Below are 14930 nucleotides of genomic sequence, written 5' to 3'. Positions count from 1 at the left end.
TTCCCCTGGGACAGTGAAGGCCAAAGTCTAGTGCAAGAGACAAGAAGATATAGAGGGACCTCGATGGTCTGTTGGAGGGTCACATTTTTAATCCAGTGATAGCTGGATGTGAACACTGTTAAAGGCCCCTATAACGCGTTCGTTGTACTGCTACTTAAGCTACAAATGTGCGTGCTCAGGTATATCTCCTCAGTCCTCCACACAACTGTCACATCACAGGGATAAGCCTAATCCTACAGGATGTTCTCATGGTCTCTATCAAAGGTATAACATGTCTAGAAGCAGCAGTGTGGAGCAGAAAGAGCACTGGATCCATAGGGAACTGGGGTGACTGGGCTCCAGTCTGGCCCCACCACTTACTGACTATGGACTCTGGGCATGTTGACCTCCAGGAGTCTGGCCCCTTCATTTGGAAGTCAAAGATAAGAGTGTTTGCCTTCCCACCCTCCCAGGGGAGGTTGTGAAGATCGAGTTAAATGTGATGTCTGTGAAAACACTATGGAAGTTTTGAGCACTAAACAAATGTCAGGAATTTATTACCCAAACCCACAGTAGGAGCCCTGCCAGTTTTAAAATTCAGGAGCCACGCAAGTGGCACTTAGTCACAGACCACTGTGCCATGGGGCTGAAAGCGACTCGGAGCCACCTTAAAGAGGATCCTACTGATCAAGATGGGTTGACTTGAGTATCAATGAGGGTATTGCTGTCATGATTTAAAATATATCAAGCATGTTTAAATCCATGAATTCTTTTTTTTTTTTTAGTACTGGGGTTTGAACTAAGGGCCTACAACTTCAGCCACTCCACCAGTCCCTTTTTCTGTGATGGGTTTTTCTGAGATAAGGTCTCTCAAACTATTTGCCCAGGCTGCCTTTGAACTTCGATCCTCCTGATCTCTGCTTCCTGGGTAGCTAGGATTACAGGCGTGAGCCATTAGTGCCCGGCTAAATCCATGAATTCTTAACAATACTGCCTTTGTTCCCCTACAAAATAAAACTTATCAGCATTTTGGAGGGTACCAGGGCATCAGCTTTTTAAAACTTTTAACTGGGGGGGAAAGAATCAATCATTTGTCCCTTTTCTTATGTGAACTACACACCAGGACAGCCAAACTGCTGAGGAGACAACTTTGTCTCTAAAGGAGTTTTCCAGCAACACTAAATGAAGAAGGAGTGATAAGTTAGGATGATGACCACGTGACCAAAACGGATGAATTATGGCCTAAGGCGATGAGCATCAATGGCTACTAACATCACAAAAGAAGAGACAAGCAGACCTTACATGTTCCCTAATGTGATGCAATAGAAAATATCACTGCCCATTAAAAAGGTTTGCAAAAATGCAAACTTGAATCTGATTAAGCCTCTAAGTCAATGTGTTTATTTTCAAGAGCATGACAAAGGGACAGAAGAATGGATCATGGGCCATTATGAGTATGCAGTGGGAAAAACCCAGTCTGTAGAAACTCTGAGGATGATCAGCCAGTCTTGTCATCTAATAAACTACGGAGGAAAAGTTCAGAGGGCGCCTCTGCACTAAGTGGGACTTGAGAGGCAATCAAGTAATTATCACCCAGTCCTCATTTGGATAGTGAGGTGATGCAAACTGGAAAAAAACTAGGAGACCCACTGGAAAAACTGGTAAGGTTAATGGATATTTGATGAGGTTACATTGAAGAGTTAATCATTTTTAAGTATAATAAAGGTATTGTAGCTATGGTTTTAAATTTCTCTCCTTTAGAACCACATGCTAATGCATTTATGGATTAGATGATAATCTGAGATTTGTTATAAAAAATGGGGGAGGGTTATGAGATTGAAACTGGCTAGAACTGACAAAAATTGAAAAACTAGATGATAGACTTTCATTTTCCATGATAAAAAGGCTACTAGGAAAAAAGTAATTATGGAGAGTGACAGGAATGTTAAATGTTTGTGACAATCATTTCACTATGAATATGTTTATCAAAAACAACCTTTGTTTGAGACAGCGTCTCCCTGTATAGCCCAGGCTGGCCATGAACTTGAGATCTTCCTGCCTCAACCTCCCCTTTTCTGGTATTATAGGCATGGACCACCATGGCTGACTCAAAAATAATTTTAATGATTTTGTCCATTTTTTCTAACTTCAGCTTTAAACCATCTTCCAAATAAGTTCATTTTGCAACAAACTTAGCTCTAAACACTTGCTTATAGCCAAGGGACTTAGAGAAGCAAGAAATCCAGATTCCTGTGGGTTTCACTCAACAAATATTTACTGAGCACTTCGTATGGACCAGGTGCTTTTCTAGGCACTGCGATTACATCAGTGGCCAAAACTAAACTTCCTTGCTTTCATAAAGCTATTTTTTTTTTCAGAAACTAGTAACTAACACATAGATCACACTTTTCAGATTCCAGGTGTTGTGCTAAGCACCTAACATAAATAAATTCATTCCATTCTCACAACAACCCTTTGAGGTAAGTGGAATTATTATTCCCACTTCCCAGATGAAAAAAGCTGAGGCACAGAGACGTTGAGTCATTTGCCCAAGATCACACAGCAAGGGTATAGGATGGGAACTCAGAGTCTATACCCCCTTCCTCTCCCATCGGCACGGTCTACACCCAGACTGTCCCAAGCCCAGTTTACTTGCTCTTCCTCAAGGCATGTTCCACACTGTGCCCACGGAACTTCTTGTAGTAGTCAATGAAGGAGAAGGGTAGGGTGATGTTCAGTGGGTTAGTTCGGTCTGGGGCAGCCGCTCTTTTTCGAGACTCAAACGCAATCATTAAGTCAACCCAGGCTGCAGGGCGTTTGATTTTGAATTGTTCGATAAAATCTTCTCCAAATATTTTACACAGAAGTTTTTCAAATTCATAATCCACTCCCAAGGATCCATAGGGTCCACCTGCGTTGAACATGAAACAGAAGCCAGAGATGTTAAAAACCATCAGAAACAGAATCTAAATTCTGAGAAACAGGCCTGCCTACCCTATGGCCTTTTCTGAAACACAAAGAAATGCAGACTTGGGCCCACTTAGCAAGTCAACTGCAGCTAATGTTTTTACTTACACTTTACAACCTTAGGTTCTTCTCATGACACATGGAGAACTTTTTTTCTACAGAAATCTCTCGTCAATACACTATTTAAAATCAATTACATTTCTAAGAAGATCAATACATTTAACTAAGTAGGAGCATCGTGGTATACCCACCTGGGAAAGCCCAGGGCAGAATCTGGAAAATCACAAGGCCCCTGCTAGTCCCTGTGTGACCTACTAGTAAAGGACTCAACGTGTTCTTGGCTTTGGCAATCTTGATCCAAGCCCAGGGGCCCAAGGCCTCCCAAAACCCTGACCTTAGTTCTAAATCATAGGTAATGCCAGGTTACAACCACATTTTTGAAGAACATTCAAAAACAAAGTGCCTTGGCCAGGTTCACTTGATGCCAAAACTCTAGTGATTTGTGTTTGAAAGAACATTTAACCACATTTTGCTTTCCAATTTCGAGCAGACATGAGTATCCCCCCTACCGCCTACAATCCACATGCCGGAGTCATGGAGAAAAAGAAGTAGAGAAAAGTCTGAAATGAGCAAAATGGAGCTGTCTGGAAAAGGCTCAGGGATGAGAAAACTTGTCATGCAGTGCTTCACCTGTTGCTTTATACAGTTCCTTGAGGTGTCCTTCTGGTAACCGTATCTGATGGACTGTCAAGTCTACAGTGCCTCCGCCACTGTCCACAACCACATACTTGTCACCTGGTATAAAAATAGCCATTCTTTAGATAGACCACTTGTCAATCCCATCTCAAACAAGCTGGTGGATGATAACTGACTAGTATACCCAGCTAAGTGTCATCACGCTACTCATTAGCACAGTGGTTCTGCTAATTAACAGCATAGCGAGTTATTCATTACTAACGAGAGTATAATCATATCTTCCCAGGAGGGCCAGCTAAGCATGGAGAACAAAGACCCCAGATGAGTAAGTCTTCAAGACAAAGCATTCGTGTCACACAGGGCTGCACACCCGGCACATCTCATTACCTGCTCTTCAGTGCAAGACTTACTCCAGGACTGGGAAGCTGCAATTCCTATCTTTCTTGGGTACAGTCTATGTGGCTTTACAGCATGCAAAATTGCAGCTCCCAGCAGGGCTCTCCCTGGGTGAATGGCCTTTAAAACCCACTGACATTGAACATACTCCCAAAGTGCAAACAAAAGGAATGAGTGGGGATGCAGTTCTTGCACACACACACACACACACACACACAAATCCAGCAGGGGCAAAGGACATTCAAACTCAAGGACACTACCTTCCTCCAGCTCGGACCAGATTTCTCCTATGACATTCTCCACCAAAAATGTCCGACTCTGCCGATTACGCCGTATGTGTTCCTTAGCTAGTGGCCGACAGAAAGAAAATGACAAGGTAAGAAAGAAAGCATGAAAAAGCGGACAGTTGTATGCCGTCAGTGGAGACAACAACGTGAGGAGGTTAAGGGATGGAACTTGTTCTGACACTTGACCAAAACGATTAATAAACACACAAAGCTAGTTCTTCCAAAACAGAGTAGCTCCTTCTCCCTGCCTTCATCGATTCCTGCTGAAAAGCCCATCTGGATGGAATTCTGTCCTCCAGTGACATTGTTTTGGGGAGTGAGTTAATAAAATAGGCCAACTTCTCATCTTTGCTCACAGAGGAAGCTATGTGCCAAGAGTTCCACTGGGCACTCAGTTAAACAACTGTACATCAAGGAACTTTGTTTGATAAAGAAATGTTTTCCTAATCTGGATCTTAAGAGAAATCGGAAATCATTTCTGGACTCGGTTGAAGACAATATACTCTCTGGCCACAAGGTGGAGCTTTAGCCACAAGCAGGCTAAAGCCCCACACCACCTTGTTCAGGAACCCTGGGAACCCACCACCTCTGCTGAGTGGCAGTGACATCCCTGGAGTGAGCAGGGCACAAATCATTGTCCTTAGGCTCAACTGAGGGGAGGTTAAGGGACTCACTGCTCCTTCAACTCTTGTTTTGCAGCCCAAAAGGACTCTTCGGACTCTCATTCACACCTTTGGGATTTAACAATTTACAAGCTTGAAAGAGCAGATTCATGGGATGGCTAGAGAGGAGAAAGGGGCTGTGAAAGGACACCTGGGAAGTAGCAGAGCATTGCCAAGGTGGGCGCCTGGGTAAATCACTTAACCCCACTGGGCCTCAGTTTACTCACCCATAAGTGGGGATATTACTGGTTGGTCTAAGTTCCTCATGGGCAGAGCAGGGGGTTTCACTAATAAATCCTGGTTCTCTATGTATGCCTGGTGTGATAGCCAGCACATGGTGGGTGATAATGAAGGCAAAGTACCTACTATGAAGTCTGGTAGTCAACAAATGACAACTACTGTGAATGATTTAGAGCAGCCCCTGAGGTTACAGATGCAGGCTGTGCTGCCCTGTCCCCCCCACCACACCCTCCACCACCACGTTGGTTTTGTGTTTGCATTTTTAGTCTTCATGTTGGTGCTTTTGAATTGCCTTTCAGATTCTTCTTTGCTGGTTATCCAATAAAGCACCCTTCACCCTCCTGCCTCTTTCAGCAAGGATCACAGTATCTGCAGACAATTCCTGTGGGGAGCAGAATGGCAATCCCTGGCCAGTTCCAAAATCTGCAGGGTTTGAGTTAGAGCAGAGGGGGAGGGTATCCCTGGAAGGGCGCCCCAAACTCAGGACTTCTCTCCTGTTCCCAACACTGGTTCCAAATGAACTTATGTTACAGACCTCTGAGGAAGGATCTAGCTTTCCAAAACAATCTAGATGGCACACAAAAAATGGCTTTCATAAAAAACAGTCAAGTGAAGCTAACTGACCATGTTCTGAGCACTCACAAAATTATCCCATTTTTCAGGCAGATGAAGCCCAAGATTGTGAACTAATGTATCCTTTTATTGACGTCATTAAATTCTTTCATGCTGGGGGCCCTGTGTCAGCTCTACTCCTCCTCTGTGATATCCCCTGGGCTCTGATCACAAAGGCACCTATAAGCAGGATAAGGCTCTGCTAGGCTCCCCACCCCACGATTTTCCTATTGTAAAACAACTGGACACCAGACCCCCTACATTGCTGCCCCTCGGAGGCATGGTGGCCAAAGCTTTAGGAATTCCAAAATCCAAAAGATCCCTCTAAGCACACACAGCAACAAAATCCACAAGCTACAAGCAGCAGACACAGAGCAGCATGGGGGGCGAGGAGAGGTGTGATATGCTAAAGGAAAGGAAACTCAAACCCAGCTCTAAGGGAGGGCCATCATTCAAAACCAGATTTCTCCCTAGAATGTGAGTGTGTCATACAGAGTATGGGAAAAGGACCTTACATGAACTTCTGTTTATGAACAACTGAGAATTAACGTGAAGACATAAGCCCAGTCTTTTTTTTTTTTCCAACAAGACAATAAAGGAATACAGATATATTGTCCTATTTGAAATGTTAATAAGCTTGGTTTCATTAGCAGTAAGGCTGGCCTTGGCATCCCTTGGGGAGGCCAGAGGTTGAAGACTGCTAGAAAAGGTTTAAAGGGAGGCCCCTTTCCCTTCCTTCTAGGTATATCAGATCTAAGGTGCTAATATACAGCCCTGGCAGGCTAGGGAAGCAACCTGATAACAATTTAAGCTCTTATCATTCCTGGTGACAGGTTTACAGACTCCTGTAGAGGATTTTAAGGATTAAAATGCACAGTTACCCCTGTGAAGAGGAAGTGGCCTGGAGAAGATGCCAGCCAGTACGTTGGGTGCATCTGCTCAGGGTGAGCCTGAGCCCAGACCTCAGGGAGCACAGACTCAGGCTTGGGATGTGGGCAATAAGAAAACGTGTGAACCAGCGTGTTGAGGGACAATCCTTACTGATGTCTTCCCTGTTCTCCTCCTGGGCCTAGGGCCTAGGGCCTTCCAGGATACATTTCTGCCCTCTAGGCCTTCATCTAAGAGCACAGAAGTCAGAGCTGTGGTGTCCTGTAGCACTCAATACACACAGTGCCCCTCCCTATTAGTGCCCGTGCTCAAGGTGGGACTCTGACCTGACCTATCCCATCTAAAAACCCTGGAGCCTTGGAAACACAGAACCTGGGGAAAACCATGGACACTGGGGAAAACAGTTCTGAGGACCAAGACTGTGACCATTTGTATGCAGATAACTTTTAAAGAGGAGACACTCCTTCTCACAGCTAAATATGCACCTCCTGGGTCAGGACAAGTCAGCCCCTTTGGGCTGTATTTGAAATGCTCAGCTAAAACATATAATGAGCTCATCACACATGAAGCAGCTCAATGAGTGAGTCAGCGATAAATCAACAGCCTTAATGGAGGAATTAATAACAGGCAAATTGGATTAGATTAAGATTCAGTTGATAGGCAAGAAAGATTAAGAGCTAGTAAAATGCAAGGCCAAGAACTGCTCTAAGGCCCCCCCTCGAGTTCTTGGGGAGATGCCCCCTCTAAGAACTTGGTGGATGATAAATCAAGGTAACTAATGCTTAGTTCACAGAGGTCCTTATAGGGGCCTGGTAGAGGGTTGGGTACAGTGGGGCTTAAAGCCCACTCCCCCCAGAGTATTTCATCTCTTCCTTCTAGCCCTAAGTGGCTTTAACATCGATCTGAGGCACAGGGATGTTCAGGGGTTAGGAGGAGAGGAGAGGGGAGGGAGAGAGAGAGCAGAGGTACCCTGTGCAAACCCCGCTCCTACTGTGTCACTGCCGCTGTACCCATTGACCACCGTCTTGCTGCTCAACTCAATCATCTGGTGCAGTCGCAGTTTGCGGCAGTAGATGGAGGCCGCCTCGGGCTCCAAGGCAATGATGAGCTGCTCTGAGTTCTCTGGGGAGGCCAGGCCCGCCTGCAAGACAGAAGCAGAGGCTAGGACCCACAGGTCCCCAGGCAGACCCACTCAGAGGACACCCACACCTCAGGCTGATACTCCCAAAGAAGGGAGTATCTTGGCTCTGCTTGCTTGTGACATTTCCTCCACAGGCCTCTGCAGAGCTTAACATCAGGAATGATTGGATTCTGGGTCTCCAAATGCTCAAAGTAGCCACAGAAAAGGACCAGCACTCTCGGGAAATGCAAGATGCTCCAGCCTCAGGGCCTCTTGCTCTTGGGTTGCTCAGCCTAGAACTGAGAAGTATCAGAGAGGACATGATGTACCATGGGGTGCAGATGGGGGTTCCATACTCAAGTGGTAGAGGGACAGAATTGCAAAGGCCCCAAAACTTTGAAAACCATCACAGGGGGCAGGTTATAATGGGACTCAGGGTTGACTGAGGCAGAGCAGACCCCAATGTGGGTGGACCCCAGCTAGGCAAACATCTGAGTTTGCCGTATGAGAATCTGACCTGATGTCTGTAGCATGCTGGGAGCACCATGAGCAGGAGCTCCCAGAGGAAGCCCCCCGCCACTGTACTCCCCTAGAGTCCCGCATTTTCTAGAGTGTGGACATCCAGCCAGCTGGCAGGTACTTATTCAGCCTTATCCCATTAATAGTTTGTATTATATATATATTTATCACACATAATATAAATATTCTTAATAATGTAATAGTTCAGTTCCCAAGTTCCCATTTGTGGCCTTGAGTTGTCAATATTTGGGACCTTGGCTGGCAGAAGACGGAAATGCTTCTGCCCTGTGACATGTGATCTGTTCCAGTCATGGTGGCTCCAGGCTCTAAGAAGGGCCAGGACAGAAGGCCACAGGACCACAGTTCTGAGCATGCTCTGAGAAATAAGTCTTGGCCTGTCACTGAGTCCCTGCCCACTCCCATATCCCTGAGTCTGAGCAGGAGTCTCACTGTGGATGCTGTTCAGGTACATGGGGTTTCCTTGGCTGTCACCAGGATGGAAACAGCACAGATCCTTCCAGTTACCACTGTGCTGCTTCTCTGTTGCCATTTCCTAGAGAACCTGGGAGTGCTGCCCTGTGCCACACCCATTTAGGAAGGCTTAGTGGACAGAAGGTCTCTTAATTCACATATGTATGTATGAATAAACCTTCATCAGGCGGAGCCATCCTAGAGCCATGCGCAGAGGGACTTAGTGGGAAAGAAGAAAAGGGGGATTCAGGTTAGAACATTATAAATGTAAGGGACCTTCGCAGCCTTTCATGCAACCTCTTAACTTGATGTAGAATGACGCCACGCCCCAGAGAGAGGGTGACCAGCTGTCCTGGTCTGCATAGAACAGCGGGATTCCCTGGGACATGAGACTTTCAGTACTAAACACAGCACAGTCTTGCTCACAAAACCTGTGAGTGGCAGTGCCAGAGTTGGCAGGGGTTTGTGTCTACAAATGGGGCTTTGGAAGTCACTCGGCTGTCCTGCTCTTGCTGACTGCAGTTACAGGGGAGATGTCTGGCACTTTGACAAAATCCCCTGACACTCCCTCTCAACTGGCTTAGAGGAAACATCTCTTCCCCTATTAGCTCTGCACAGTATCAGACAACAGCTGTTCAACTGGCATCAGAAGCGCTCTACAACAACCGAACCCCAAATCAACATCGTCAATAACGTCTGAGTGAGCAGGCGAGTGTTGGAATATCCTCACTCTGCAAATACCACACACCTCACAAGTGGCAGAGCCCCTTCTGGAAGCCTGGCTTCATAAAACCAGGTGGGACCCACACCCACATTCTGCAGTGTCCACAGGAAGCCCCCCTTCCCCAACATCCAGTACCCTCAGCTGCAGCCCAACAAGTGCAGCATACATACTCACCAACCAGCTCCATAGGTCAAAGAGGCTGGCCTGCTCTCAGGTGACACTAGCCACTAACTCAGGAGGGAGAGATTTTCCACTGCTCCTTGTTCAAGCAATTAAAAGTCCCGCTGTCCCAGCTTCACTTTCTCCCAGGGTCACATCAGACACCTCAGCACAAAGCTGAATGTTAAGGTACCCAGTAAAATCAGATATGGGTTACACACATGAAGTGCCATCCAGGATGGTGAAACCTCTCAATCTGAGTGTGGAGGGTTTCCAGATGAAGACATGTAAAACAAGAAGGAGCAGAGCCCCCTTCTCAAGGATGGCTCATGTGCTGAGTTGTCCATTATTATGTTTGTAGCATCAAAGACCAGCTGGAAGAATAGAAGCCAACCGCAGCTTCTCTAGCACAGGGTGAAGAATAAGGAAAGTCTAGCTGCAAAGGCACAGCTGGGTCTAGCTGTACAAGGTTCTCTTCCAAAGTTTAGACTTGAGACTAACTCGAAGAGACAGGACTCCCGGGGTGGAGTCCAGGGATCTGGAGTGGAGGAAGATAGGCAAGGACCTACCAACTCCACAAGCCACATTCTGATCTCATGTCCCATTGGGATGTCAACATGCCAGGTGGGGTTTGCCACAGCAAAGTCCCCAGGTACCAAGAAGAACCACATGAGCCTGGGACATGGCAGGGAAGAAAGAGCTTCACATAAGCTCCTTGTTCCTCTATCCACCCCAATCCTGACATTCTGAGCAGGAGTTCCGATTTAGATGGGAAGTCTTTACATAAAAAATCAAATCAACCACAGAGGCATGAAAAGTCTTGTGTAAAATGATACAAGTGAGGGCATGTGAGTGTGCCAGCGAGTGGCTGACACCCAGCAAGATGTTCCTCCCTGCTGGGAAGCTCTACAGCCTGACATCGAAAAGAGACATTCAGGCTAGCCTGAGTTTGTTCCAAATGGCACAGGAGGGAGACTGTCTTCTGTCCCTCCCTAGCTGGGCTGGTGTTGTGTCCACAACAATAGTTATGACCCATTTCCATTGAGGAGTTCTTCACTGCACCTGGGAGAAGCTGCAGAGAGGGGATGGAGGTAAAGAGGACTCCACTCCAGAGAGGAAGAAGTGGCAAGGTCAGAGAGAGATCTTCAAAGTGTTGGGGAGACCCAGGACAAAGTAACCACACCCTTTTGTTTGACTCAGCCCCCCGTCCCGCTCTCCAGTGAGAGTGAGAGGCTGTGTTTCCACCAGCATACTCCTGAGAAGCCACCGAGACCTGGGGGGGTGTGAGGTTCGGGTAGGAGGGGGAAAGGAGGCAGATGGCTCTGTACAAATTCCATCTCCACAGGAGGATCCCAGAGCCACTTGTGGATTCCAAGAACAGGAGGAAATGAGAAAGAGCCACCCAGGCTCTCAAAATCCCAGACGTCTTCATCTCTGGTAGGAGACTCCTTGCCCAGAACTGCAAGCTCTGTTTCTGCTCAAACACTGAGTCACTCTGCACAGCAATTCTCTGGACCTGGAAGCACTCAGGAGACCAATGGGTCTATTTGCCTGGGATTGGGCCAGGGTCAGCTGGAACAGAACACTCTGCCTTTGCAATTCTGCTTTGAAGCTGGTACCTCACGGTTACTATTCCAATGTGAGCTCTCCCTCCATTGGGGCTCCTGCCAGGAATTTCACATATTGTCACAAATGATGTAGAACTGATAGAGAAATGTCTAACCTCTCCTGCAAGATGGTATTATTTCCTAAGGGCAACAGCCAGGGCCTCTTGCACTGTAGCACATAGGAGGTACTTTCGGGAGGCCAGCTGCTGAATAAATGAATTCACCATCTATCCATCCTGCCTTTCCAATCCTCGTATCTGCTGCTCTGAACAGAAATATTCCACAGATGGGACCTGGGGAGTCTCCAAATAGAGCATGTTCCTCTGTTTGACTCCTCCAGGAACCCGAGCCAGCAGGAGCAGCCTCATAGCAGCTTTTTACAGCATTCCTTGTGTCCATAAGCTCCACTCAGGAGGAGCAGAGAGAAAACCACCCTCCAGGGGAGCAGATGGAAGTGGCTGTTTACCCAAGCTCCCTAGCCTCATCCTAGGCCCTGCAATCTGCTAGGAAAACCTGCCAAGGGACTTGTGTCCACAGCTGTGAAAAATGGCCAGACTGGTTAAGTGCTCTGCCGGCCTGTTGTCAGGCTCAAAAGGGCTCCGGCTGCACCAGTTCTGGGCGTGATGAACTTTAGTTTCTCCTGATAGGATTATTTTTACTGCAGCTTGTTCAGATAGGGAGGGGAACACAAGCTGTGTCTCCATGTTAGATGACATCATCACAGACATGGAAGCATCATTTAACAGGTTCTGAAACCTACTAGAGTTACACATTTTAAGCAAAATGCCTTTAGAAAAAACTGGGCTATTTCCCATCCACAATCCCTCACCCCAACCCAGATTCAGTGGAACGGTCTCCTGCTTCCATGTGTTTCCCAAAGGCCTTGGAAGAGGATCAGCTGTTCTTTCTGCTACCATCTTGTCACTGAACACTCTTAAAAGGTTTATGGATGTCCTGAGTGTGTCACTTGTGGGCAGTGACTTGATGCTGGATACAGTATCATTCCAGTTCTGCTCCAGTCCTCTGTCCTCCTTCTGCCTGGCGGGAGGGTGACACTCAGTCCCACATGACTGTGCCATTGACTTGTACCCAGGCAGCCTTCCAGAAGCCTGGAAAGAGGGACTCCACGTTTCCCATGTAAGCAGAGCGGACATGCCCAGTTTCCCACTGTTCTGACGGAACACTAATTCCACCTCATTCTCCAGGTTCTTTTGCCTGAAGGCAGGCCAATAGGATGTACTTTGGGTGAAGGGCTTATTGGGCAGTCTTCACCTTACAGAAGAAAACACATATCCACCTGGTGAAACACTTTTCACAGAGATGGATACCTGTGAGCATCCTTAGAAGCCACTGGGCCAAGAACTATGATTTTTTGCTCAGGTATTAGCCAGGGTTCTCCAGAGAAACAGAACCAGTAAAGAGATTTATTATAAGGATTTGGCTTACAATTATGAAGGCTGACATGTCTCAAGCTCTACAGCTGGCAAACTGGAGACCCAAGGGATCTTGTGGAGTAGTTTCTATCCAAAGGCCATGGGTTCAAAACCCTGAAAGAGCTAATGTTTTAGCTCTTCCAATGTCCCAGCTCAAAGGCAGGCAGGCAGAAGGAAGTTCCTCTCACTCAGGGGAGAGTCAGTCAGTCAGTCAACTGAAGGTCTTACTCAGACCTTCAGTTGCAGGCAGTCCAGCCACTTGAGGGAAGGCCATCTGCTTTCCTTGACTGAGTCATTTAAATGTGAACTCGTCCAAAACATCATCACAGGAATCCCCAGAACAAGTTTTAACCAGATATCTGGGCACTCCGGTGCCCAGTCAAGGGAATCCACAGGTTAACCATTGTAGGGTAGATTTATCTTTCTTACTCTGTATAACAATGGCAGTGGGGGGTGGGGGTGTGTAACCAGCTTTACTTCCATTCTCCTTGGGATCTTCCAGAGGACAACCTTAAGAGACTAGAGACAAGTCCACAAAGTAACCATGCCCCCAATGTACCCTGTAGCCCCAAACCATGAGCCACTCAACTATGGAGCAATCTGAGGATAGGTACTTCATGTTCGCCAGGTGGATGAACCCAGTGCCTCCCACAGACCTGGCATACAAAGACCCCAGTGCAGAGATGTGTACTGAATAAATCAATAAACAAATAAAAAATAATTGAATGATCACTGCCATCTTTAAATCCACTCATTCACTGTGGACTGAACACAAACATGACATCATAATTACAAAGGGTTAAAACCTAAGCTGCGAAATTGCTGGGCCAGAGGACAGTTATCCATCCCTGAGAAGACAGTCCCCATCTATACTGTGTCTGTGAGCTTCAGAAAACAAATCCCACACGCTAGTCATATCTGTCCTTACTGGGAGCTCCTGTCCTTTTCTATCTGAGTGGCCATTTTATTCCACCAAAGCTGAGAATGCTATGCCTGCCCTGCCTGGTTTCCTCTACAGACTCTCCAATGTGGGCCCCCCTCTCCTACCCTACCTACTCAGAGACACAGTCCTAGAAAGACTGGCCCAGGGCTGCCACAGCCCTGACTAATTGCCCAATCACGGCACCTCTTTCTTTTTCAGTCTAAAAATAAGATTTGACCTTTTTATAGGTCACACATTTGTTGCTGAAGTCTTCCTGTGGACTGAGAAATGTGATGTGAAGCCATGAATCTTGCATATCCTTCCTGGGAAAAACTCAAAGCACCAGGAGATGCACATGGCTATATTCTCATGTCCTATCTTCAGACACTCCCTGCAGGCTGGAAAAATCTCTGTGATGCCCAGAGCGTCTATGAACAGCTAAACTGTACATCTACATACTTTTTTCTTCTCTTCTTAAAGAAAGCCTCTTTTGGAAACTTGTACCCTTTTCCTTCATCTCTATGAAAACAAATCTATTTTTGGCAGGTCTATACCCAGAGCCAGATTCTCACGCAGCATGGAGGAAGGGGAGAGCAGAGGAAACAGCCCAGGAAAGGGGGAGAGAAAATGAGGGGGAGGGGGCACTCCCCACTTTGACCATGTGTGAGGTGAACTCTGCATGTTGCTTGGAGTAAGGCCTTGAGTGCTAAACACATGCATGATGCTAGAACTCCCATGACCATTTTGATTGGGTTGATTCTGTGGGTGTTTTGTAAAGAAAGGTTCACATATGTGACCACGAGCTCAAAAGAGGTAAGCCCTCTCAGGTAAGCACCTGAGAGGTGTGGCAGACAGGGCAAGAGGACATCTATTGCCTTGATGCTGAGAACCAGGCAGACCTGAGGTTAAAGACTTAAAACTAACTCCAAGGCACAGAGATTTGAAGCATACCCCAGGGGAGGGTTTTCCTAAGCCAGGGGCTGAAGTTCAATAGGAGCCAGCTTTGCCAGGGGTTGGGGAGGAGGAGAACAGAAGGACAATGTGACCAACTGTCCTTGCCATGACTTCAGCCTGCATGGAAGCCTATGGCACAAGCTGCAGAACGTGAGAGTTGGAGGCCATGAGGGTTTGTGACACTGGTGCCCTGGGAGACGGGCTGACCATCAACACTGGAGGACCTTGTCTCTGAAGTTGGCAAGCGCCCTGCTGACTGGCACAGCAGTGCCTTCCCATGGGAATCTGTCACAC

At 46.9% G+C, this 14930-nt stretch overlaps 1 protein-coding gene across 8 annotated transcripts in view; it reads right to left on the bottom strand.

Moving 5' to 3' along the window:
* Positions 1–14930, bottom strand: part of Hspa12a (heat shock protein family A (Hsp70) member 12A) — a 163154-nt gene that overhangs the window by 5264 nt on the left and 142960 nt on the right. For all 8 annotated transcript variants that reach the window (XM_074078217.1, XM_074078222.1, XM_074078218.1 and 5 more), the window contains 4 exons: positions 7697–7868; positions 4299–4385; positions 3637–3741; positions 2632–2890 (listed from right to left, as the gene is read on the bottom strand). In XM_074078217.1, coding sequence (XP_073934318.1) covers positions 2632–2890; positions 3637–3741; positions 4299–4385; positions 7697–7868 — 623 coding nt within the window. The remainder of the gene's footprint in view (positions 1–2631; positions 2891–3636; positions 3742–4298; positions 4386–7696; positions 7869–14930) is intronic.

The sequence above is a fragment of the Castor canadensis genome, chromosome 7 (genome assembly GCF_047511655.1).
Source record: "Castor canadensis chromosome 7, mCasCan1.hap1v2, whole genome shotgun sequence".
Taxonomy (NCBI): domain Eukaryota; kingdom Metazoa; phylum Chordata; class Mammalia; order Rodentia; family Castoridae; genus Castor; species Castor canadensis.
Note: the sequence above shows the minus strand (reverse complement) of the source record. Positions and strands in the feature narration are given on the sequence as shown.